This window comes from Oryza glaberrima, chromosome 8 (genome assembly GCF_000147395.1).
Source record: "Oryza glaberrima chromosome 8, OglaRS2, whole genome shotgun sequence".
In the NCBI taxonomy this organism is placed as follows: domain Eukaryota; kingdom Viridiplantae; phylum Streptophyta; class Magnoliopsida; order Poales; family Poaceae; genus Oryza; species Oryza glaberrima.
The window spans coordinates 15,437,907-15,462,587 of record NC_068333.1 but is presented as its reverse complement, the minus strand read 5'-3'; the positions used below and the strand labels follow the sequence as shown (position 1 = coordinate 15,462,587).

The window sequence follows — 24,681 nt, the reverse complement described above, 5'->3', positions numbered from 1 at the left end:
CGAGACCTTAAATTGTTATCAATATTTATGCCAAGTTGATACTTTAAAGTGTGTGTGAGTGTTTGGCTATGTGCATGTTAGTTATGCAGAGCCTGGGATTGTTCTCAGTACGATACGATAGTATCACCTTGATGTACTTGACAAGCTTCCTTTATATCAAAAAAAAATGCCAAGTTGATAATGTGAGCTGTGAACTAGCTAGCACTAACAAACAATTACAAAGAATTAAAAGTTTATACCTTGAATTGTGAAATATGATCATTGTGTATGGAACATGTTTGATGCAGCAAGCTAAAAAAAATGCAGAATTATGACAGGTTCTGAACACTAAGCAGGCAGGAAATCAAACTGGTGAATTATGAAATGTGAGCAAAATAAGATAAAGGAACGCATGATATGAGGTTCTTAACGATTCACTGGTTTATCCATATAATGGCCAACCACACACAACACAAGTAACTAGGACTCCACAATCAAAAATAACATCCACAATCTGGACGGACACATATAGTCACAACAAAGTTTGATCCACTCCAATTAAAACACAAGAAAACTTATTTGGGTCTCAAACGTTTCCAAACAGCAGGCACAGCTTGCAACACTTGGTAGTAGTTTCATTCAGCATTGCATACTATTTGCAGAAGCCTCTCAGCCTTCAGTTCTAATAGAAGTCAATATTGATGGAACCTCCATGGCTAATTTAGACCAATGCCATCAACTGATTGGTCGTGAGTTTGAACGACCAATTCACCTAAAGTTGAAAGGTTCAGAATATTATTAGGAATTCAGGTTTCTAGAAATGATAGCACAAGGATATACAAGACTACACACATATGTGTCATGGTTAAAAGTGGTATATACATTTTTTGAAAAGGCAAAGTGGTATATACATTTTTTGAGAAGGCAAAGTGGTATATATACAATTTTTGAGAAGGCAACGTGGTATATACATTTTTTGAGAAGGCAAAGTGGTATACACATACAATCTAAAATGAAAGTTTTATGCTTCCTTGCTATGAAAAAAATCACTATATTAATTTCTAGATAAGATGGCAAATTCATTCGCATAAGTATGGTCACACAAAAATGTGTGATGGTTATGAGAGTAAAATAATGTCTGCAAGAAAGGATCAGTGATACCTATCTATTAGTAGCTGTCAACTCTATGCTTGTGACATTTGAAGCATCAATGAGAGTGATTGTTGCGAATGTTAGGTAACATTTTGTAAATGAAGAACTGCCCGTTTGTTGACCCTTGATGCACAATGAGACCAAACTCGGAGTATAGATGCATACATTCTTGAGAAGAGAGCAACCAATCAGATCCAGATTTTATAGTGAACTTGAAGAAATTTGTTGCACCTCCATTAAACACTCTTTTACTACCAGATTTTCTAAAGTTGGGCATGCGTTGTTGAGAGGATCAAATATCGTTTCATTTAGAGCAGCATTAGTCAGCTCTCGAGTTTTAAGATACCAAGAACTGAACTCCACAAGTTTTGGATCCAAGTAGAAAGGTTCCCATCTTTCATACTCGGCAAATTTAACCACTTTAGCGTTGTGCTTGATAGCATGATTGACCCAAGAACTAGCACGGTCAATCGCAAAAGAATCTAGCTGGAATGTATCCATGGGAGCATCAAGATTGTCACGGCTAAGCAATAGTTTGTTAATAGAACTACCAAAATTTTCCCTATCTAGGCAAAACCAATTTATATTAAGCTTGATCAACTGCAAGCAAGTCCTCTTGCTGACCCACCAGTGGGACAGGACACTAGTTCGCACCGCCTCCTTCATCGATAAGAAGGACATTATGTGGTGGATTAGATTGTTAGGGAGTTCGCTGATCCTACCTTTTCCATAGGGATTGGAGGGTTCCTTGTGGCCTGCAGTGTATAAGTGGATACTCTGTTACTTAGTGTAAGTACATGATCTTTGAGAACCACACAAACAACTCGCAACAATTTTACAATTTTTATGTGTGCTGAAGTCTAGCTTCACAGAGATATTGCTATCTTAAATGCACTTTACACAAATGATAAAGAATTTCCCTTGGGTAGCTTTGAGTGTTTTCTTAGAACAGTAAGGAGGTTGAGGCTCACACATCAATCAAGTTTTGCATAAGAATAACAAATATTCATAGTTTTTGCACCAAAATTACCAATGTGTAAAGGACACAAATATGAAAATTGCTTTAACTCAAACAGGGAATCGGGTTGTGGATTTGCAAATTTTATTGGCATATATTTTTCATGCGTAAAGCATTCCAGAAAATTAGAATCATGTGTAGACTATGGAGAAAATACATCATGTAGGCACCATAAAAAAGAAGAACATACCACTAGATGATGTCCCCTGAACATTTCCTTGTGCATGGATAATTTCGCCATGCTTATTCTTCTCATGGAGCAAGACAACTGAAGGGGTTGAAGCTTGCTTTCGAACATGAAGAAAATTGTTCAACAGCACAGGATATAATCATCCAAATCGCCTTTTATAAGACCAGTCCTCCATAGATAATCACCCTAAGTAGTGCGAGAAAGAAAAAAATATGAGAACTTTTATTAAAACATAACATCCTATATTGAACCATAACTTTATGAATACCAGAGAAAGCATACAAAGATAGCAAAGAGGGCATGTCCACAATCTGGCAAGCCAAGAATAAGTGCATAATCAATATATGAAAGAATTTATCTAGCGATACACGTATAAGCCAATAAATCAGAAAGTGATGATTCTATCCACAATATAAAAAAGAAGTTAATCGAAAGGGGAACATAAATATTTGGAATTGTGTATAAACGAACACTTTAATTAAATACAACCTCAGTCCTAGTGTCTTCCGCGCTACAATACTGGAATAGTAATTAATTTTTTTTAATTAGATTGACAAAATTTGCATAGAACATATTGCAACCATATGTTCTCAAGTAAGATGGTCATCCTAACTGTATCACACAATTGTTATAGCTCTAAGTAGTTATAGACTTCTCGGCAATAAGTTGTACTCATTCAGGAGCTTTGAGACTTTGCAATAATCAACAGATGAACAAAATTGTTACTATTAAGGTTAACAATATTACGTGCATTAAGATACATAAAAAATAAAATTAATATCTAAGGAAATTATATTGCTTAAAAAACTATTAAGAACAAACCGTCATACAAAGTCAATAGCTATTTTGTAGATTCTCTCCTCTATTCTGGAAGCAACATTTTGAAGATCAATCAATGTTGTTGAAGTAGTTGTTTTCAATTTCATCTGCAGGCTTACCAATCTGCAAAGAGAATGCCGAATATTAATATGAGATACTAAATATTTCACTATGGTACTTCCAACCGAAATAATCCAAAATATGGTTCTAATATAACAAACAATAAGCAGCCAGGCAATTGATGGTTTGGGGTAGCATGCCTTTATGCAAGAAATACATGCCTGCTATGTATTCACTATTTGAGAAATGCATCTTTGCTAAAGTAACATGTTTGGAATCGCAGATACATTCTCATAAATACTGAAATATCATTTGTCCAACCAGAAGTGTCATCTTTTATCAAAGTTGTGTCATCATGCGTGCTAATAGTTTGGAGGAGATCATTGATAACCAATAACACGGAGGAATTATAAATACTACAAACAAAACAAGAAGAATGTGTGAACATGGGACCATCTTCTTCATGAGTTTTACCACCTACATCCAACAAAAAAAACAACCTAAACCTACAAGTATTATCTACTAACAGATCTTCCCTATTTTTTGGAGTAGCTGCATCATCTCATATATTTTTGGTTGTGTAAGGTGGACTCAGTTACACAACTGCACAATCAACACCATGACTTCTCCAGTTCTTCCCCTGTTCTTCCTCTTCCCTAAGAGTTTTAACACCTAATTTAATAAGCTAGCCCAAAAAATTTGAAAGACATAATATATAGACTATGTGCAGCACTAAAACACTAGTCCATTAAGCTTAGACCCATGCAAGGAGCTGGCCACAAAATTTAGTATTGAATTATCGACATGCAACCTTAGTTCATTTTATTTTGGCGACGAATCATTAACTTGGGTAATTTTCTAAATATGAAACAATTTACCTTTTATATTTGAGTACAATCAAAATATAAAAGGTTTGAATCCAACCAACAAAATTTTGCCAAGAACAATGCTTTTTGGGCGATCTGGGCCTGTGGTAGGGCTAGATCCTTGTCCATTATAGCCAGAGCCGAACCAAACACTAATAGATCCTCGGTTTTTTAAAAGTGAAGTGCGTGGATCTGCTCCAAAAAAAGAGGTAGAAAAGGTGGAGCTACCTTTTTTCAGATCCACAACTCCAGCTCCATGTAAAATTTGGAGCTCTACCAAACAGATCTATCTGTTACTTGGAGCTAGAAAATGTCAGATTGGATCTGACTTCCGGTATGATGAATTAATTAGATCATTAACAAGTATAGCATGGATGATGGTTTCCAATCTTGATAAATCATCATCAATTGAAGACTCTATAATCAATTTCTCATGGGAAAAAAAGTAAGAACATGAGAGAGAGAGAGAGAGAGAGAGAGAGAGAGAGAGAGAGAGAGAGATGAGGGGGAGCGCTTACATATCATGTGTTACCCTATCGCGAATATCCTGGCCAAGGCGGGTCCTCCAGTCGACTCCTTCGTCGATAATCCCTAACTCGTCCATGGTGTGCTTCTTTGGTTTTGTTAGGCAGAAGAAGTGCCCAGAGAGGGGAAGAACAATAAGAGGTCGATGATATAGGTAGAATTGAATCTTATAGGCTTTAGTTGTTGGTGGGATCCACAAAAGAAGTAACGCTTCCATGGGAGAAGGTTCTGGCTCACATGACATGACAACATCGCCTAGCTTATTACACGGGAGAGGGGTATGGCCCACATGATGTGACAACATCACCTAGCATATAACACGTGATGTAGCTTCTAGAACCTTGACAAAATCCTATGCAAAAAGGTTTTGTGGCAATTGATGTCCAATATCTATGAGTCAGAAACCGAGACTAAAAATCAAACCAAAAATAACCAAGATCAAACCCAAAATAACCAAGACAAATGAAACCGAACTTCTTTGCATGGGATATTCGGACTACCGATTCTATTCAAGCCTTATTCTAATCCACTCCTCATTCCTCAGCCAGTCCCTTGTGCTCCATCAACTGCCACAGCCAGCACCCCTTCCTCCATTATGGTGCTTCTCTCCCTCTTCTTCCCGCCTCAAAATTTCTTGAGCGTGCCTCCTTGGCTTCAATCCCATCTTGGGCACACCTTCCTGGCTGGGTGGCCACACATGGCGTCCATTCCCAGCCAGCCACCACCTCTCATCCATCCACCTCCACCTCTAGTCATGATACCATCATCGGGCCGCCACTGCCTCTACAGTGAAGTGGAAATGGTGGGAAGGACTGGAGCTAAGGGTCTAGCAGCTGGTAGGTTATGGCGATGGTGGTGCCTCTCCACTCCACATGTGCAGCTGGCTAGGGCCTATCCCCTTCGTGTACTTCGCATCTTCACGCTGCTACTGGCATAGGCGGTCACGACGACTGATGGTGGCCATCTCCTCGGGGGAGAGTCAGAAGTCCATGTGAAAGTATTAAGAACGGAATTTTGCATCAGATTCGGAGAAGAAGAAGAAAGATCGAAATGGATTTGGTGTGGAATCGAGTTAATATCCAAGTCCGACTGTGCATCGGCTAAGTATCGTATCGGCTGAAAACCGGACAGAAGCTTGACTTGGCTGATACGGCATAACTTGGGCTTGGCATGGGCCTAAATTGAGCTCATGTAAGTGTTGATGCGAAAAACACGCACTGGCCTAAGAGATTTGCTTAGTGCAGGTCCAAAAAAAAACTTGCCTTCGGGTTCTGAGCATGCCAGTTGGTTTGATTCTGCAACCAACAAGAAATAAAAGAGAACAAAGTTAAATCCGTAAATGATAGCCGATCGGCTAGATTTCCGATGACGTACCATTCAATATCAGGCCCATATGGTAAAGATCAGATCGGCAATGGAAAAATGTAGCACAAGAACACATAGGCCTACCTGATCGGCTGTAGATATCAATAAACTTATAATCAGTTCCTCAGAATATATTTAAACTAAGTGATTTGGATAGATCGGACAGTATGCCGAGTTAGTATGAATCACTTATGACTAAAAGTACTCTGAAATAAAGATTATAAACACTCATACCATAGCCGATGAAGCAAACCTAGGGCATATCGGCTAGCACTCCGATACTACTCTATATTAAGATATGAAAGTGGATGAAATATACTGAACAGGAACCGATCTAACATCAGGATGGCCTAATAGATTGATAGCAAGCTTAATATATTTCAAACAAACGAGATCTTAGTATAGAGGACAGATTTAGCATATCAAGCAAACGCAAGAGCGACAAGATAACTAAACCAGATAAGATCGGATGAAAACCTGATGCTATCTCTATTAGCAACTATAGACGGGCTAGATATTGCAATTCCAAACATTACTCGATATAGATCAAACTCAACTGATGCAGCATTAAGTCATGAAGAGAAGTGCAAGATCTAAACAAGTCGATAGAAGCTCTTCTGAGATGGTAGATACGCTATATAACCTAATTCAACGTCGATAACTAACTTGCCGACTGTTTTCGATGATAGAGGCTAGCCGATGGGGTTGGATAACGATATTAATCTAGGTTATATAGCATATATGATAACTCGGCGATTCACATAGGCAAGATTAGAGTGTCATGATGATGTAAGCACTAATCCCGAGAACACAAACCGCCATAACAAGCCTTACCTCTTCGTCGGAGATCGAGACCGATGTAGCCCAACTCCAAAGCAAGAATTCGTCGAAAACAATAAGAGTAGAAAAAGGGTGGCGATGCGCTGAAAGTATTATTGAACTGGTGTTGTTTGTTTACAAGGCATCTGGCTATATTTATACCCGAAATAGTTAATATATCCTTGCTGGACACGACTTTATCTCTATTACAATTTAAAACACGAACAATTCCCTTAGGCGGTCTCTTATCAAAAAATATATCTAAGGAAATTAATTAAAAACATCCTAATTAATAGGAGAAAATCCCTTGTGTGCCCATGAAAACTCACCTAATCCCTTCTATACCCCCGAATTTTACCCAATCCCTTGTGTACCCCTGAAATTTCGCTGTGATCCCTCCCATGCCCCTCCCGTCAGGTTTCCGTTAGAGATGTTAATCAAACCGTGTGTTGTATTGTCAGTATTTTTAGGAAATACCAAAATGCCCCTGCCAACCCTAACTAGTTTCGATCCCCTTTCCTTCTCTCGCATCTCTCCATGCGAGCGGCCTCTACGCGCCGCCGGCCTGCAGTCCTGCGCCGCCGTCCCACCACCCTCCGGCCGCTAAGCCGTCGTCCCGCCGCCCTCCCACCACGCGAGCCGTTGTCCCGGCGTCCTCCGACCGTGCACGCCGTCGACGCATCCTCCCGCCGCCCTCCGGCCACGCGCCGTCGTCCAGCCGCCGTCACACCGCGCGGGGCGCCGGCCACCGCCCTCCCGCCGCAAGGGCAGCCAGCCACGGCCCATCCCGCCGCGCGGGCGTCGCTGGCCACGGCCCCTCCCGCCCGCGTGCGTCGCCGGCCACCGCCCTCCCGCCGCGCGGGCTACTGGCCACCGCCCTCCCGCCGCACGGGCGTCGCCCTGCTGCCTGGGCTGCCGGCCACGGCCCCTCCCTCCGCGCGGGCAGCCGGCCACGGCCGCTTCCGCCCCACGGGTGTCGCCAGCCGCCGCCCTCCCGCCGCGCGGGCCGCCGGCCACCGCCCCTCCAGCCGCGCGGGCGTCGCCGGCCACCTCCCTCCCGTCGCGTGCGCCAAAGTCAGCCGCCCTCCCAGCTCCCATTCTCCCATCCCCAATATAGGTTAACACCGATTTCTTCTTGTTTTTGCATATAACCTAGGTCTACTTTCTTGCCATTGGAAATGCCCTTGGAAGGATAAGAGGTTTGATTAGAAAAAACTGATCTATAAGTTCCAGGATCTCACCATGCACATAAATGCATTACATCATTCTTTCTGCCTTATTAGTATGAGAACTCTACTAATATTTGTCTAGTGTACTAGTATTTGTCTACTGGAGACTTTACAAAATTTTCCATATGCTTGATTGACTCAACAAAGCTTAATCATTATGCCCACACTTTGGTTGTATTTAATCATTATGCCCACACTTTGGTTTCATTATTACTTATGTTTTGACTAGCAAAGGTGACCAAAAAGTAAGGAAGTGAAAGCGGAGCAGTGGAGGCCACCATTCCTTCTCTGCACCACATCAACTTGGCATGGCAGATTCAATGCTTAGCACGGTTCCTTCATGGCTTCCCGTAGGGTAAGTGACTTAACTTTCCGTCGTTCATAATTTTGACGTAGTTGTATGCGTGGGGATCATTTTGGTTGATAGATACATACATTGATAGATACATACTATTGTGTTCATCCACAGGATGGACCCCTTAACTACATATTTGTTGGAAATCAAACTAGTCGAGGATCGAAAAAATGCTAGGGTGGAATATGATTGGTTTATTTTCAGTAAAGTGATAGACTCAAATGCGATGTGCTACAAAGACTTTATTGATGATATTGCGAAGTCATATCCATGGGGGCCAAATGAAACTGTCACAATTGGCTACGTGGATATGGTACATAAAATTACTCATCATGTCACAACTGACCAGGATATGCTTGCAATGTTTGAAAAGTTTGTTGATATCAAGTCCCGGCAGTTTTTTCATCATTGATCATCACACTATTCTTGAAGAGATAAAATTCAGAAGGTTGTTCTTTGCCTTGAAACCATGTATTCATGGTTTCCTTACTGGTTGTAGGCCATATTTGGCCATAGACAGTACTTTCTTCACGGGCAAGTTCAAGGGGCAGCTAGCAATTGCTTGTGCTGTAGATGGACATAACTGGATGTACCCAGTTGCTTTGGGTATATTTGACTCAGAGACCGCTGAGAACTGGATGTGGTTCATGGAACAACTAAAAGATGCAATTGGCACTCCAAGTGGCTTGGCTATTTGTACTGATGCAGGGAAGGGGATAGATAGTGCAGTGCATGAGGTAAATTGCTTTCTTATGCAGCTAATATATTCTGTTATTTTCTTAAATAATAGCTAAAATGAGCTAAGATTCTCCTTTCTTGTAGGTCTTTCGTAATGCAGAACACCGGGAGTGCATGAAGCACATGGTCACCAACTTCAAAAAGAAGTTCACCGGCAAGATTTTTGATGATAACCTTTGGCCTGCGGCATATGCATGGAGCCCATACTTCTATGAGAAACATATGGCAGCCATACAAGAAGTTAAACCAGAAGCAGTAGCATACCTTAAGAAGTATCACAAAAGGCTATGGAGTAGGAGTCAGTTCTCTACAATTTGCAAGGTTGATTATGTGACAAATAACCTTGCAGAAAGCTTCAACAACTTGGTGAAAGATTGGAAAGCACTACATTTATATGACTTCTTGGAGAGGATTCGGCGGTGGTTGTTGGTGAAATGGGATAAGAGGCAAAGAATAGGAAAGAAATTCGAAGGCTGCATTCTACCTCATATTGTCAAGGAATTGAATGAAAAAAGTAGAGATTTAGACATGGTGGTCACAAGGAATGGAGACTTTGAGGCAGAAATTGAGGTCAAGGGAGGTAGTGGGTTTAGACATATTGTGAATTTGGAGCACAAAACATGTACATGTAGGGAATTCCAGATCTCAGGGAAGCCTTGTATCCATGCTATAGCATTCATCACATCAATTAGAGGAAGGCTTGTAGATTATGTGGATGATTGCTTTAGTGTGCATCGATTCAGGGCAGCATATGAGAAATTGATCCCTTCGTTACCTGACAAGGCACAATGGCCAAAAGCTGATCATGGGTTTTTCTTGGCACCACCCATTCTGAAGAAATCAGCTGAGAGACCAAGAACTATGAGGTACAAAGGATGGACTGAGAAAGGAAGCAAAAGGAGTAGGAGGCACAAATGCCCAATTTGCAAGAGTTATGGCCATCATTGGCACAATTGCAAAGAGGGTGATCCAGAGGAAGTAGCAGCAATGCTTGCTGAAAGGTACATATCATTGCAAGTCTTTTATTCATTTTACTTGGTGGTTGCAATTTAGGCAGCTGTGTAAGTTGATAAATATATTTCATGACATTCCATCCTTGTAGTACTAAACATTATAATTAATGGATAAGATTAGAAAGTAATGCGGTGGTTCGATTAAATAACCTAAACACTTGTGTATATTTGTCTCACAAATTTCCATTCTATTTCTAACAAGCCTTATGACATATATTTTCTCTTGTTCATAGAGGGCCACCAAAGAAGAGAACGAAGAAAACTAATGAAGCAACCTCAGAGACTAGTATCATGGCTGCTCCAATAGTTACACCAATAATGGCATACCCTCCTAGGTTAGCCTATCTTCTTTATTTCATTCTACATTGGATTTAGATCAATTAGCTACATAACAATTTATTTTTCACAGTCAAAACTTTAATTTCACCGAGGACAATAGGACATTGAACAATAGCTCAGGTTCAAGTATATCAATTAGGTAAGTAATTAGATCAATTATGTCAATTTGCTGGTATTATGTTGTTCTATGCAATATATTCACAATTCTCTTTTTCAGATCAAGATCACTTACTGGCTCCAACCAACCTGAGCCATCTAACATGATTGTAGCCTTGCCATGTCTGGGGGAGGAAACACCTACAGTTGCACCAAAAATGACCAAGAGCAAGACAAAGGGAAAGTCATCATGTTCTAGTACTCCTGGTAGCCTAGCTATGAGCACAAGGAGCAAAAATAAGAGTCCTGCAATGGGCACTAGGAGCAAAAGAAAACTTATGGACTGAATCATATGGCTTGCTAATTAGGTTTTATTTTGGTACTGTCCATTTCTCTTGTGGAGGCTGATGGATTTTGTTGTTGTGATGCCCTGCAAAGTGGTCTAGTCATAGTTGACATATTTTGCTATTGTAAGGATTGCTTCCTCATGATGTAATGATGCACTGTTATGGACCTTATGCCATTATGCTCATGATATACTGCCTAGCTAATTTGGTTTGTTGGTTGCACTATTTTGTTTGAAATGGAAAGTTGGTTTGGTTCCTGCACTATTGGGTATGGAAATGAAATTGTGGGTGCGCATGATATGAACTGTTATGTATGGATGATGGAAAGATTATGTTCTGTGCATGATATTGTGTGTTCTGTATGGATATCTCTATTGTTATATATGATGCTATTGATGCTCTTATTTTACCATAATCAATTTCTTGTACATAGGAACCAATTTCTTCTATAGAGAAAACTGATGACTGTACAGACAGTCAGCTTTTCCTGATCCTATTATTTTTCCAAACAAAAAGTTCATTATATTGCATTTTTTTCAGTGCCACAATAAATTTGTTATACGCTCATTATTTAGTCTCATAAAATACACATATTGTTCAGTTAACATTTTTTCAATTTTTTCAATCTAGCTGCCACTCCTACATCTACAAGGGTATTTTAGACATTTGGAACCACACATAACGTGAAAATGAAGGAAACCTAACGGGAGGGCATGGAAGGGATCACAGCGAAATTTCAGGGGTACACAGGGGATTGGGTAAAATTCGGGGGTATAGAAGGGATTAGGTGAGTTTTCATGGGCACACAAGGGATTTTCTCAATTAATAGATACAATTGCCTTCTTTGGACCCAATCCTTGTATGGCAATATCGGCGTAGTGTCTTACCACCTTGAAAATTCAGTCAACGGCTTGATTGTCTAGATATCGTGTTTCTTTTCATACTTAGTGCTGCATCAGTACATTGGACCTACTAAGTCGTGTTTAGAACCATGATCTCTAGCCTTCTTCTTGATTGCTAATATGGTAGTATCGGGGTTTCAGCTGATCTTACCTAATATATATGTTTCCTTATATGTTCCATGTATATTTTCCATCTATATAGACATATCACCTAATAGTAATATATCAAGTCTAGGTCATATCGGCTAGGCTATCAATATTGGCTATTGACCTATATTTGGTATATTACTATAGATTGACTTGCCCATATAGATCTGTACTAGAGTATTAGCTAGTATATTATCTTTCTTGCTCTAATGTCACATCGGCTATTTTAAGCTTCTTTATCAATCTTGATAGACAGTGTTACAATCGATGATGTATATTTAGGGTTTAATATTCTTTGATATATCTATTCTATAGCCAATTTTGTCTAACTCCATAAGCTGAGACCACCAATGGTACGTTATTGGCCTATCGACTGACTAACTCTGCTTTTGTCTTTCTTGCTGATTGTAGGATCAAATTAGCTGGCACGTCCTTGACACACTCGAGACTAGCCTTGGACTTGCACTGGAGTTAAGCAGATCTCCCAGGCCACCGTATTTTCACGCAAGCACCATGGTAGATGGTTGTTCTGGTCTAGTTGGTCAGACCGAGAAACAAGACCGAACTATCAGTTAACCGAATGGCCGATTCACACATTTGTGCTGACAAGTGATCAGTCTTCCATTTTCAATGACCAAAAAGACTGGACTGAATTATCAGTCATGATGGAACAACACCCCTGGAAATACCTATCAACAGGAAGTTGTATTCCAGCGTGGTTCTTATAGGATAGTACGTTGCGGTGATTAATGAAAAGGAAATGACTGAGATTAATTATCCCTAGAGGTATTGTTTGAATATGTTTTTAACCCTGAGCTACAAAGCAGGATGTTTCCACCCCAAGAATAGTTGGTGTCGCCATAGTTGGCGTCACGTGTTCATCTATATGTGAGTCATGAGTTGGCGTTGCATTCTTGGCAAGCTGTCACAAAATCATTATCCAGGCTGACATGCACAATGTTGTCATAATGTATAGATCTACTACAGCTACTAGTGTCATTCTCTTGCACGTCTCTCCAAAAACCAGTCGGAATGGAACTGGAGAGGCCAACATGCGACACGATGTGCATGCGGACAAACACGCACGAGCCGCTTCCCTGGCACATACTGTGGGGGGAGAGGGGTGGGGGGGGGGGTTTAGACCACACATGGTTGCCACATCACAAGGGGTACCTCCAACTGGTTTGGATAGACCCAGTTTTTGAAAGGAGTTCAAAGTGAAATTTGGACAATGTATATAATCATGTCAAAGAAAAAGCATGTTGAAAATCAAATCATTTAGAAGCCCCGAAGCAAACATAGTCATATATAGAAAAAAAAACGAAACACAGATGTGGTTATGCTTCTTGTGGTAGAACTTATCTTATCCACTAGAGTTAAGTTCTGTACTTTGACATTGTTACGACGTAACAACGTTGGTTTGTGTGAGTATGAGTCTTTTGTCTTTTTTGCAATCGCCAACCTTGCACGAAACATATTTCTTTACACAACACATGTAAAGGGGATTGGTCTCACTTCATAATAGTCCCCTTCAACAAATTTTGCCAACTATTCGAATGAACCAATTGCCTCAGTTTTAAAGTACAAGCGTTTCAGGTAGAATCCAATTGACAGGAAAAAGCTAAAATCATGCGGTTTTGTGTTGGAAAAAAATCACAAAGATAAGATTAACATCTCGAGGAATGGGATTTATTCGTGGAATGAGCATACGCTAGGGTTCCTCTACCAATTTTCAGATTTCACCGACAATAAAAAAGAATATTGTTTTTCAGAAATTTAATCACTTCTATATTAAAAGCACTCCATTTGCTGTACATTCGGGTCAACATTATCCGTACAATTTATACAGAAAAAATGCAAAAAAAAGAATGAAAAAAATATTATGCAAAATTCATCACATGTTTTTCTACCAAGAGGAATTTCTAATCCCTATGACTATCCTAGTTAGTTGTTAACAGTGAAATTTGGTAAGCCCCGAAGTCATCATCGGCCTAAAGTCAGTATCGGCTTCAGAGTCCTGGAATCGACCGATGGGAATTATTAAGTCGCCAATAGTCGGATTCTTAGTAGATTCGGTTAAGGAAATTAATCTACTAAAGGAAGTTTATCCAAAAGTGACCGAGTTCAAGGAGGATGCGGCATAACAGTTTATCTATTAATTAGGAATATTCTGTTAGTTTCCTTTTATCTTTAGGAAAGTGTGTTTAGTGTCCGATAAGGAGTTTATGTTTTCCTTTAATCTTTAGGAAAACTTTTTTCTTTTCCAACAAGGACTAGTATCTACCCATAGGTATAAATATGTATACCCGGGGTCATTGTAAACTATCTCCACGAATACAAATTCAGCGCATCACCATCCTTTTTACTTTTCTACTTTTTCGACGAGTTTATACTTATCATGGCTGTTTGCGTCGGTGGGGCTAGGGCTTCGACACTCTGATCTTGTCAATGTAAGCACCTATCTATCATATGTAGTTTGGTGGTTTATTTTACTTGTATCGGCTAAGATTCGTTTTAGGGTTTATGCCGGTATTGACTAAATTGCTTTACCAAATTAGTTTAGCTAAGGTATCTACCACCCTGAAAATCAGTCAAGGGCTTGATTGTCTAGATATTATGTTTTTTTTTGCATCAGCCCTAGTCGTGTACATAATTCAAATGTATTTCCATTCTTCAAACAAGCTATTTCTTTTAATATTTTAGTATTGCACATATATCAAGGAGCATGTCAATGATAATGATAGTACGGCCGCTCACCACTCTATGAGGAAAGTCCACTCTTATTAATTATACATATGTTGCATGGATAGTTGTATGAGGATGTGATGGATGCAACATATCGTATTTATGTTTGATGCCAATCATTGGAAAATAAAGAGTAGAGATACGCAATGTTAATTTTCAACCCCTTTTTATATGCCTAATTGTTTAAACACACCTCTAAATGTGATTAATTGATTAAAACAACACAATACCAAGTGATAGATTTCAGTAAAAAAAGAAAAACCATGTCATAGAACCATAATATTTGAAAGAAGGCACCAGAAGTATTATCGAGTTTGTTTTCTTAATCCCAGATAATTGTCATTCGTTTCCATTTCGTAACAAACATACATTTCTTTCTCATATAGCAAATAAAGTAAATAAGTAGCTAGGTAATCTTAACACGAAACTTTATTCCATCTTGATCATTGTTTCTTCATCTTGCCAATCATATGTAGTTCAGAATACGAGGCACATCAACAATCTTGACTGGCTTCAGAATATAATCCTTTGCTCCTCCATCCAAGCACCTCCAACAAGGAAAAAAAAAGAAGGAAAATGGAGCACATATTAGGATCCACTTGCTCAGATTGAGAATATCAACTAAGGAAATCAAGGTATATGTCTTTGTACTTACTTTCTAATCCTTTCTGGGATGTTATCAGAGGAAGCAATTACCACTGGGAGATGTGCTAGTTTAGGTGATTTCTATAAGTAAAAACAAGTCCAATTTGAACATGTAAAATATTTGGTAGAAACATTATAAAATATATATGATGAAGATTAACACTATACTCCGATCCGTGATACTATTGTACGCACCTTCACTTCCATGAGTAAGTCATAGCCGGTCATGTCTGGCATACAGTAATCGCTAACAATCATGTTCACATCATGTTCCTGTGTCCATCACAGATAAATACATGTTTGTTATACAGTTGTAAATAACATTACCTAATAAACAATAAGAGAACTTTTAATTTACCGAATCCAAAAATATCAATGCTTGCACGACACTTTCTACTGCAGTCACTGCATATATCAAACATGGAAACACTTAGTTAATAATAGTCAAAAAGAATGTCAGAAGATATCAAACATGGAAATACTTAGTTAACAATAGTCAAAACTTGCATAACAAAGAACCTCGGACGTTATGGCGCATTAAGGCCATGGAAACAACATGGCGATCAACAAGGGTATCATCCACAACAAGCACATGGGGGGATGACATTGCAAACTGTTGGTGTAGAGTTACTTTGAATTGTTGTTGAGGAAAATGGACCTAGAATGCACATATTTATAGTGCAAAAGTCTTAAAATCTTGGAGATATTTCAAAGATATAATATCAATTCACTGGCATGAAAATTAGCTGTCATATCTTACAGTATCACTAGTGACTGTATATTTGATAATTTTGATATACCATACAATGCAAAATGATTGATGGCTTTGTCCTCTTTCGTACCCATAGTGTTGTTCATTTTTCACAAATTAATTATAGTGACCTTGCAACAATTATAGCTACCTAGGAGCAAAGATACAGTCTAATGAATGAGTATATATTTTATATATCTGTATTGATAAATGAATTTGCCCTATTTAATTTGTACTTCCTCCGTTTCAGGTTATAAGACGTTTTGACTTTGCTCAAAGTCAAACCGTTTCAAGTTTAACTAAGTTTATAGACAAATATAGTAATACTTATAACATTAAATTAGTTTCATCAAATCAATAATTTAATATATTTTCATAATAAATTTGTCTTGGGTTGAAAATGTTACTACTTTTTTCTACAATCTTCGGTCAAACTTAAAGCAATTTGACTTTGACCAAAGTCAAAATGTCTTATAACCTGAAACGGAGGGAAATATGTCAATACAACAAAGAGGCTAATAGAAACTAATTAATTGGTCACACTCTGGTTTGATAGACGGCATGGTACTAAATGAAAGAAAAGAAAGCAAGTGAGCAGTGGCGTACTTTGGCATGGCGTGGCCCTTTAGTCCGAAAGGCCCACCTCGTGGAGCTCTTATCTTCTCCTCTATGGTTTTTACATGAATTTATTCTAGGAATAAGTTCATCTGAGGTCCCTTAACTTGTCAACGAATCCGATTTTCGTCCTTCAATCCAAAAACCAGATACAACGGGTCCCTCTACTATCAAAACCAATGCAGACAAGGTCCCTCGGCGGTTTAGATGACGGTTATGGCTGACGTGGTGCCTACGTGGCTAATTTGACTCGGTCTTCATCTGACGTGGCAATGACGTGGCGTTGATAAAACATGTGGGACCCACATGCCAGTTTCACACCAAAATAATAAAAAATGGATGGACCCACGTGGGCCCCACATGTAATCCTCAATCCCCAGCGGTTGCTGGTGCTCCTCTTCCTCCTCCAGCATTGCTCCTAGCCAGCGGCAGTGGCGGATGTGAGCGGTGCCTCTCCCTCCCTCGGGAATCCGCCGCTGCCTGAGGTTCCAGGATCCTCCCTCGCCGGCCCACCGCCTCCATCCTCCTCCCCCTGCACCGCCTCTGCCGACTACTCGGCGACGCCGGTCCCGTCCTCCCCAACAAGCTCATCTGAGTGATTTTGGCCTGTCTCCCGGTGAAGGGGCTCCTCCGTTGCTACGCCGTGTGCCGTCCCTGGGCGCGTGTCTTGGTGCGGGTGCTGCTCAGCGTAGGCTGCGTCAAGGGTGGGCGCTAGGGGCAACGGCTGGCAGCGGCGCCGTAGGCCAGGGCCAGGCAGGCAGCAGGCAGCAAGGTTTGCCTCATCTCTCATGCTTCGTGATGGATCAGATATCTGCTACTGCTATCTCTATCTGTATGCTAAAATTGTTCATATGGTTGGTTTTTTATCCATATTTCTGCCCTGCTTTAGTGCTGATTATATTGCTGGTTCTGTTTTAGTTACCTTTGAGATGTGCCTAACTGCCTAATTCATTTGCTATTGTTTTATCCACTGAGACCATGGAACAAGAACGGAAAGGAGAAGTTTCCAGTGGCATGTATACTTACAATCATAATTCTGACAGTGGGTTTGATGTCCATGAAATCTTTGTTAAGAGGAGCAGATTCCGGGTTCTGTTGTTAAGAGGAGCAGATTCCGGGTTTAATGGATGAAAATGAACGTGTTTTTCTTATTGGGTCTCCCTGTTTGATCATGTGCAGAGTCAGTGGTGATAATGCCAACTTTTGGGTTCAGAATGAGTTCATGACGATGAACTAGTTGTGTCTATGAATTATACCTCTGATGGACCGACGAGCCAGTGGAAAAAGGGAACGGTGAGGGCGGCGTTGAACTCGCAGGCCCAACTACCCAACGTGTCGGCAGGAAGAGCTTCTTCACGAGCTCTTCTTCTTCTCCTTCCCGCCGGAGCTGGAGACGACGGCGTACTCCTGCATTTTGCATGCGAACAGCCCCATGAAGGCGTTCTCCACCAGCCTGTCCCGGTATTCGGTCTTCTTCCCCATCGGTGCCGGTGCCGCCACCGTGAACCGAAAGCCGCTGCCCTGATCTAGTTCGGCCGCTGCTCCCTCGTCGCCCGCCGCTTCCACGACCTCGTCCCCCTCGACGACTCTGTGCTGGTCCGCGTGACTGCGTCATCCGAGATGACCCCGCGCTGCCGTCGTCGTCATCATCCTCGGCGGCAGTGGGGACTGGGGAGAAGGACGACAACGGCTGCGGCATGAGGAGAAGCACCGACGGCGCGGCGTGACCTCTCACTGCCGGATTCCCGGGGGAGGGAGAGGCGCCGCTCGCCTCCGCCGCCGCCGCTGGATAGGAGCAATGCCGGAGGAGGAAGAGGAGTAGCACCAAGCCAGAAACCTTAGGGGATTGAGGATTACATATGGGGCCCACGTGGGTCCCACCATTTTTTATTAATTTAGTGTGAAACTGACATGTGGGTCCCACATGTTTTATTATTTTTTCGGATCGAATTGCCACGTAAGCGCCACGTCAATGCTACGTCAGATGAAGACCGAGTCAAATTAGCCATGTAGACGCCATGTCAGCTAAAACCGCCATCTAAACTGCCGAGGGATCTTGTCTGCACCGGTTTTGATAGTTGAGGGACCCGTTGTATCTAGTTTTTTGATTGAAGGACGAAAATCGGATTCGTTGACAAGTTAAAGGACCTCAGATGAACTTATTCCTTTATTCTATAAGGCCCACCTCGTGGTCTTATTTTTGTGGCGGCTCGAAGCTGCGTTTCATCCTTCATTGTTTTCCAAGGCTCTCCTCGCGTGTTCCTTCTTTATTCAGGTGTTTAGGAATGGAATCAGATGGGGATGGATGAATCAGCCATTCGCCATCTAAATCGTGGTGTTTATAGATAAGAAAACATTGGGAACATGGCTTCATTCGGGAACAATGGTGATCAATGGCGTCTCCTCAACTCTTGAGCATATCGACACGTTTTCAGATGAGATAGCTGCAATAGGATACAGTCACTGGACAAAGTGTGAACACTGGAATTCCAGGCAAATGCACACAGTTCAGTGAACACTAGATAAATTATCTCCTCCTTTATGTTTTGTGATAGTTACATGTGGGAGTTCGTCACAACTATAGCTGGAGTTCTATGACCAAAATACTTCACCGCCATGTGCTGGCCCTACTCTTGTTTTGAATAATGCCTTGTTTACGACGATTTTGTCATAGAATCTCATACCTACGGATGGAACTAGCTACCATGGACCCATGAGGTCCATGGCTACCAAGTTCTATGACAAAGTACTTTGTCACCATATGCCAACCCAAATTTCTAAATTGCGCAACATTTCAGATGGCCATGTTTGCCATCGTGACACTTTTTGTGACCACAAACTCAAGTTTCCACTAGAATCAACCGAGCCTGAACTTTATGATTATTTATTGAAAAATCATCAGAGATTAACGATGGATTCCCTTTTTATCACAGTGAATCCATTATAGAAGGCCAAATCTATTGTAGTCATATATGTCATGGGCTGAAAAATAAAGAGAGAATAAGGGGGTCTTGCAATGGCGGAGATAGCCATAAAAGCCGCGACTCGTGAAGATGTAAAGTTTGTGATATATCTTAAGAAATTTATAATATGAGCATAATATCTTTCATCCTCATATTTTGTACAACAAAAAGCCCAATAGAGACATACTGCAACTCCCATGTAACATGTAACAGGATGTTTAGTGTCACATGACTGCACGACATCATAGGATAGTCTCTTTGGAACATTGGATATATGAATTTCAATGGAATATGTTGTAATCCTTACAACATATTCAAATAAGACATTAAAATGTTACCAATAATATGAGCTGTCAACTGGCCAACCCTAACAAATAGTTACTAGAAGTAACGACTGTGAAATAGGATCATTGTGCATTTGTGCATGGAAAATGTTTGATGCAGCAAGCTAAAAACCAACCATAATTATGACAGGTCTAAACAAACTAAGCAGGCAGGAGTTCAAACTTGCGAATTACAAAATGAGAAAAACAAGATAAAGGAACACATGATATGAAGTTCTTAACGATTCACTCGTTCATCCATATAATGGCCAATCACGCATAGTAGAAGTAACCAGGACTCCACAATCAACAATAACATCCACACTCTAGACTGACACATATAGTCACAAACAAGTTTGATCCACTCCAATTAAAACACAATAAAACTTATTTGGGTCTCAAGCATTTCAAACTAGTAGACATTGCACACTATTGCATCAATCCCTCAACCTTTAGTTCTAGTCGAAGTCAGTACTGATGGATCCTCCATGGGTGATTTTGACCAACGCCATCAACTGATCGGCCGTGAGTTCAAGTCACCAATCCATCTGAAGTTGAAAGATTCACAATATTATTAGGATTTTAGTTTTCCAGAGATGATAGCATAGGGATGATGCAATCGATGGTACTGATCAGACTAAGCTTCAGAAACACCTTCCTTAGAATAGGTGAGTGCTTGACGTATTGGCGTAGAGGCTAGAAATTATTGTCAATGCACCATTCACCCAAGCGCAATGTTCTAAAATTCCTGAACATTGGCCCGCTCCTAGATTGTTCCGTGAATGTAAACTTCATATGTGCAAAGCAAAAAAAAAAAGTCTTCTATGAATACCGAAAATTTGTTGCAGAAAGGTGATACTAAAGATATTAATTCTCCTCCTCAGCTCAAGTTATTATATACGACATTACACAAATATGTGTCGAGGTTAAAAGTGGCATATACATTTTTCGAAAAGGCAAAGTGGTATATACATTTTTTTAAAAGGCAAAGTGGTACGCACATTTTTTTGAAAAGGCAAAGTGCTATATGCATATCATCCAAAATTAATCTTTCATGCTTTCCTTGCTATGAGATATATACTCACTATACTAATTTCTAAATAAGGTGGCAAATTCATTCGTGTAACAATGGTCACATAAAAATGTATGATCCAAGAAGTGGCACGGTCAATCGCAAAAGAATCTGGCTGGTATGTATCCATAGGAGCATCAAGACACTTTCATGGCCGGCTTAGCAATAGTTTGTCAATAGAACTACCAAAATTTTCCCCATCCAGGTGAAACCAATTTATATCAAGCTTGATCGACTACAAGCAAGTCCACTTGTTGACCTGTCAGTGGGACAGGACCATGCACACCGCCAATTTTTCCCTATCTAAGCGAAACTAATTTATATCAAGCTTGATCGACTGCAAGAAACTCCACTTGTTGACCCACTAGTGGGACAGCACACTAGTGCGCACCGCCTCCTTCATCGACAACAAGAATGACATTATGGGGGGGGATTAGATCATTAGGGAGTTCGCTGATCCTATCTTCTCCATAGGGATGGGAGGGTTCCTTGTGGCCTGCAGTGTAGAAGTGGATACTGATTTACTTAGTGTAGCTACATGATCTTGGAGAACCACACAAACAACTTGCAACAAATTTACAATTTTAATGCGTGCTTAAGTCTAGCTTCACAGAGATATTGCTATCTTAAATGCACTTTACATAAATGATAAAGAATTTACCTAGGGTAACTTTGAGGTTTTTTTTTTAAAAAAAACAGTATGGATGTGAGGCTCACACATCAATCAGGCGTTGCATAAGAATAACAAATATTCATGGTCTTGCACCAAAATTACCTATGTGTAAAGGACGAAAACATGAAAAATGCTTTAACTCAAACAGGGGAATCAGGTTGTGGATTTGCAAATTTTATTCGCATATATTTTTCTTGTATAAGTCCAAGAGATTATAATAACAAAGAGAAAATTTATCATGTAGGTACCATAAGAAAAAGGAACAAATTGGTATTTAAATTTTCATGAACTAACTGCTAGATGATGTCCCCTAAACATTTCCCTCTGCCTAGATAATTTGGCCTTGCTTATTCTTCTGATGGAGCAAGACAAATGAAGGGGTTGAAGCTTGTTGACGAATATGCATAAAATTGTTCAACAACACCGGATATGAATCATCAAATCACCTTTTATAAGGCTACTCCTTAGGTAATCACCCTAAATAGTGCCAGAGAAAGCATATAAAGATAGCAATGCGAGCATGTCCTCAATCTGGCACGACAAGAATAAGTTATATATTATTGAATGGTGAATGAGCCAAAACAAAGTACTTGCCACACGAGGATAAAATCTATATATTATAGAAGTTATCTACAAATACACATATATAAGCCAATAAGTTGGAAAGGGGTGATTTCTATCTGCTATATGAAAAAACTGAATCTAAAAGGGAACATAAATATTTGGAATTGCGTATGAACGAACACTTCAATTAAATACAACCTCAGTCCTGGTATCTTATACGTCACTATAAAGGAAGCGTAATTAAACATTTTTAATTAGATTGTCAAAATTTGCGTACAACTTCTTGCAACCATATGTTCTCAAGTAAGATGGTCATCCTAATGGCTTCACACAATTTTATAGCTCTAAGTTATTCTAGACTTCTCGGCAATAGGTTGTACTCGTTTAGGAGCTTCGAAACTTTGCAATAATCAGCAGATGAGCAGCAGAGCAGAAGTGTTACTATTAAGGTTAACACTACTACACGCATTAAGATACTTAAATAGAAAATTAATACCTAAGGAAATTAGATTGCATAAAAAACTATTAAGAACAAACCATCTTACAAAGTCAATAGCTATTTTGTAGATTCTCTCACTCTATCCTGGCAGCAACTTTTTGAAGATCAATCAATGTTGTAGAAGTAGTTGTTTGCAATTTCATCTGCAGGCTGACCAATAGGCAAACAGAATGCCAACCGAAATAATCCAAATTGTAGTTCTAATATAACAAACAATAACAAGCCAGGCAATTGGGGATTTGGGGTAGCATGCCTTCATGCAAGAAATATATGCATGCTATATATTCACTGTTTGAGAAATGCATCTTTGCTAAAGTAACTTGTTTGGAATTGTAGATACAGTCTCATAAATACTGAAATATCATTTGTCCAACCAGAAGTGTCATCTTTTAGAAAAATTGTGCCATCATGCATGCTAAGAGTTTGGAGGAGAGCATTCATAACCAATAACAAGGAATTATATATACCACAAACAACACAAGGACGTGTGAACATGGCACCATATTTCTTCTGACGAGTTTCACCACGTACATCCCCCCCCCCCCCCCCCCCGCCGCCCAAAAAAAACACCTAAAACTATAAGTGTTATCTACTAACATATTATCCCTATTTACCAGAGTAGCAACATCATCTCATATATTTTTGGTTGCGTATGGTGGACTTAATTAGTTACACAACTGCACAACCAACACCATGACTTCTCCAGTTCTCCTCCCCCTGTCCTTCCTCTTCCCTCATGATGAGAGTTTTAACACCTAATTGAATAAGCTAGCCCAAAAATTTGAAACACAACAAATTAGGTGCAGAACTAAAACACTAGTCCATAAAGCTTAGATCCATGCAAGGAACTGTCCAAATTTAGTAGGCAATTATGGACAGGGAACCTTAGTTCATTTTCTTTTGGCAATGAATCATTAACCGGGATCATTTTCTAAATATGAAAAAAAACTTACCTTTTATCCTTGAGTAGGATAAAAAAACAAAGGTTTGAATCCAACCAACAACTTCTTGCCAAGAACAACAATGATTTTTAGGCGACCTGGATCTGTGGCAGGGCTAGATCCTTGTCTGTTAGAGCCAGAGCCAAACCAAGCACTACTATATCCTCAATTTTTTAAAATGTAAAGTGTGTCGATCTGCTCCACAAAATTCATAGAGAGGCTGGAGCTACCATTTTTCGAACTCAGAACTCCAGCTCCATATCATATATGGAACTCAACCAACCGGACCTAACTGTACTTAGATCTAGAAAACGTCATAATTAATCTGACCAACTGTAGAGAACCTTTAATTTTACAGAGTCCAAAAACATCAACGCTTGCATTACACTTTCTACTGCAGTCATTGCATATATCAAACATGGAAACACATAGTTAACAACAGTAAAAAAGAATGACAGAAGATATCAAACAGGGAACACTTCGTTCACAGCGATTGAAAACATGGAAACCTGCAAAACAAAGAACCTCAGACGTTATGGTGCATTAAGGCCATGGAAACAACATGTCGATCAACATGGGTACCATCCAACACAAGCACATGGGGGGACGACATTGCAAACTTTCGGCATAGAGTTATCTTGAACTGTTATTGAGGAAAATGGACCAAGAATGCACATAATTATAGTGCAGAGATATTGCAAATATATAATTCACTGGCACAAAAGTTAGCTGTCATATCTCACAGTATCCGTATATTTGATAATTTTGATATACTATACAATGTATAATGATAAATGGTTTTGTACTTTTCGTACCTATAGAGTTGTTTATTATTCACAAACTAATTAAAGTGACCTCGCAACAATTGTAGCTACCTCAAAGGAAAGATACAATCTAATAAATGAGCATATATTTGATATATCTATATTGA

The 24,681-nt window shown here is 39.9% G+C and overlaps 1 protein-coding gene and 2 pseudogenes across 1 annotated transcript; all 3 read right to left on the bottom strand.

The window, feature by feature from the left end:
* Positions 1 to 695: 695 nt before the first annotated feature.
* On the bottom strand, positions 696 to 4,826 carry LOC127781174 (uncharacterized; annotated as a pseudogene).
* A 10,344-nt stretch (positions 4,827 to 15,170) lies between these two features.
* Positions 15,171 to 15,956, bottom strand: LOC127781110 (two-component response regulator ORR12). Its single transcript, XM_052308016.1, has 5 exons — positions 15,869 to 15,956; positions 15,708 to 15,754; positions 15,545 to 15,622; positions 15,360 to 15,430; positions 15,171 to 15,252 (listed from the first exon to the last, which is right to left on the bottom strand). Exons 1-5 carry the CDS (start codon positions 15,954 to 15,956, stop codon positions 15,171 to 15,173), a joined length of 366 nt encoding a protein of 121 aa, XP_052163976.1.
* Positions 15,957 to 21,053: 5,097 nt separating this feature from the next.
* On the bottom strand, positions 21,054 to 23,437 carry LOC127783073 (uncharacterized; annotated as a pseudogene).
* Between the last annotated feature and the right edge of the window lie 1,244 nt (positions 23,438 to 24,681).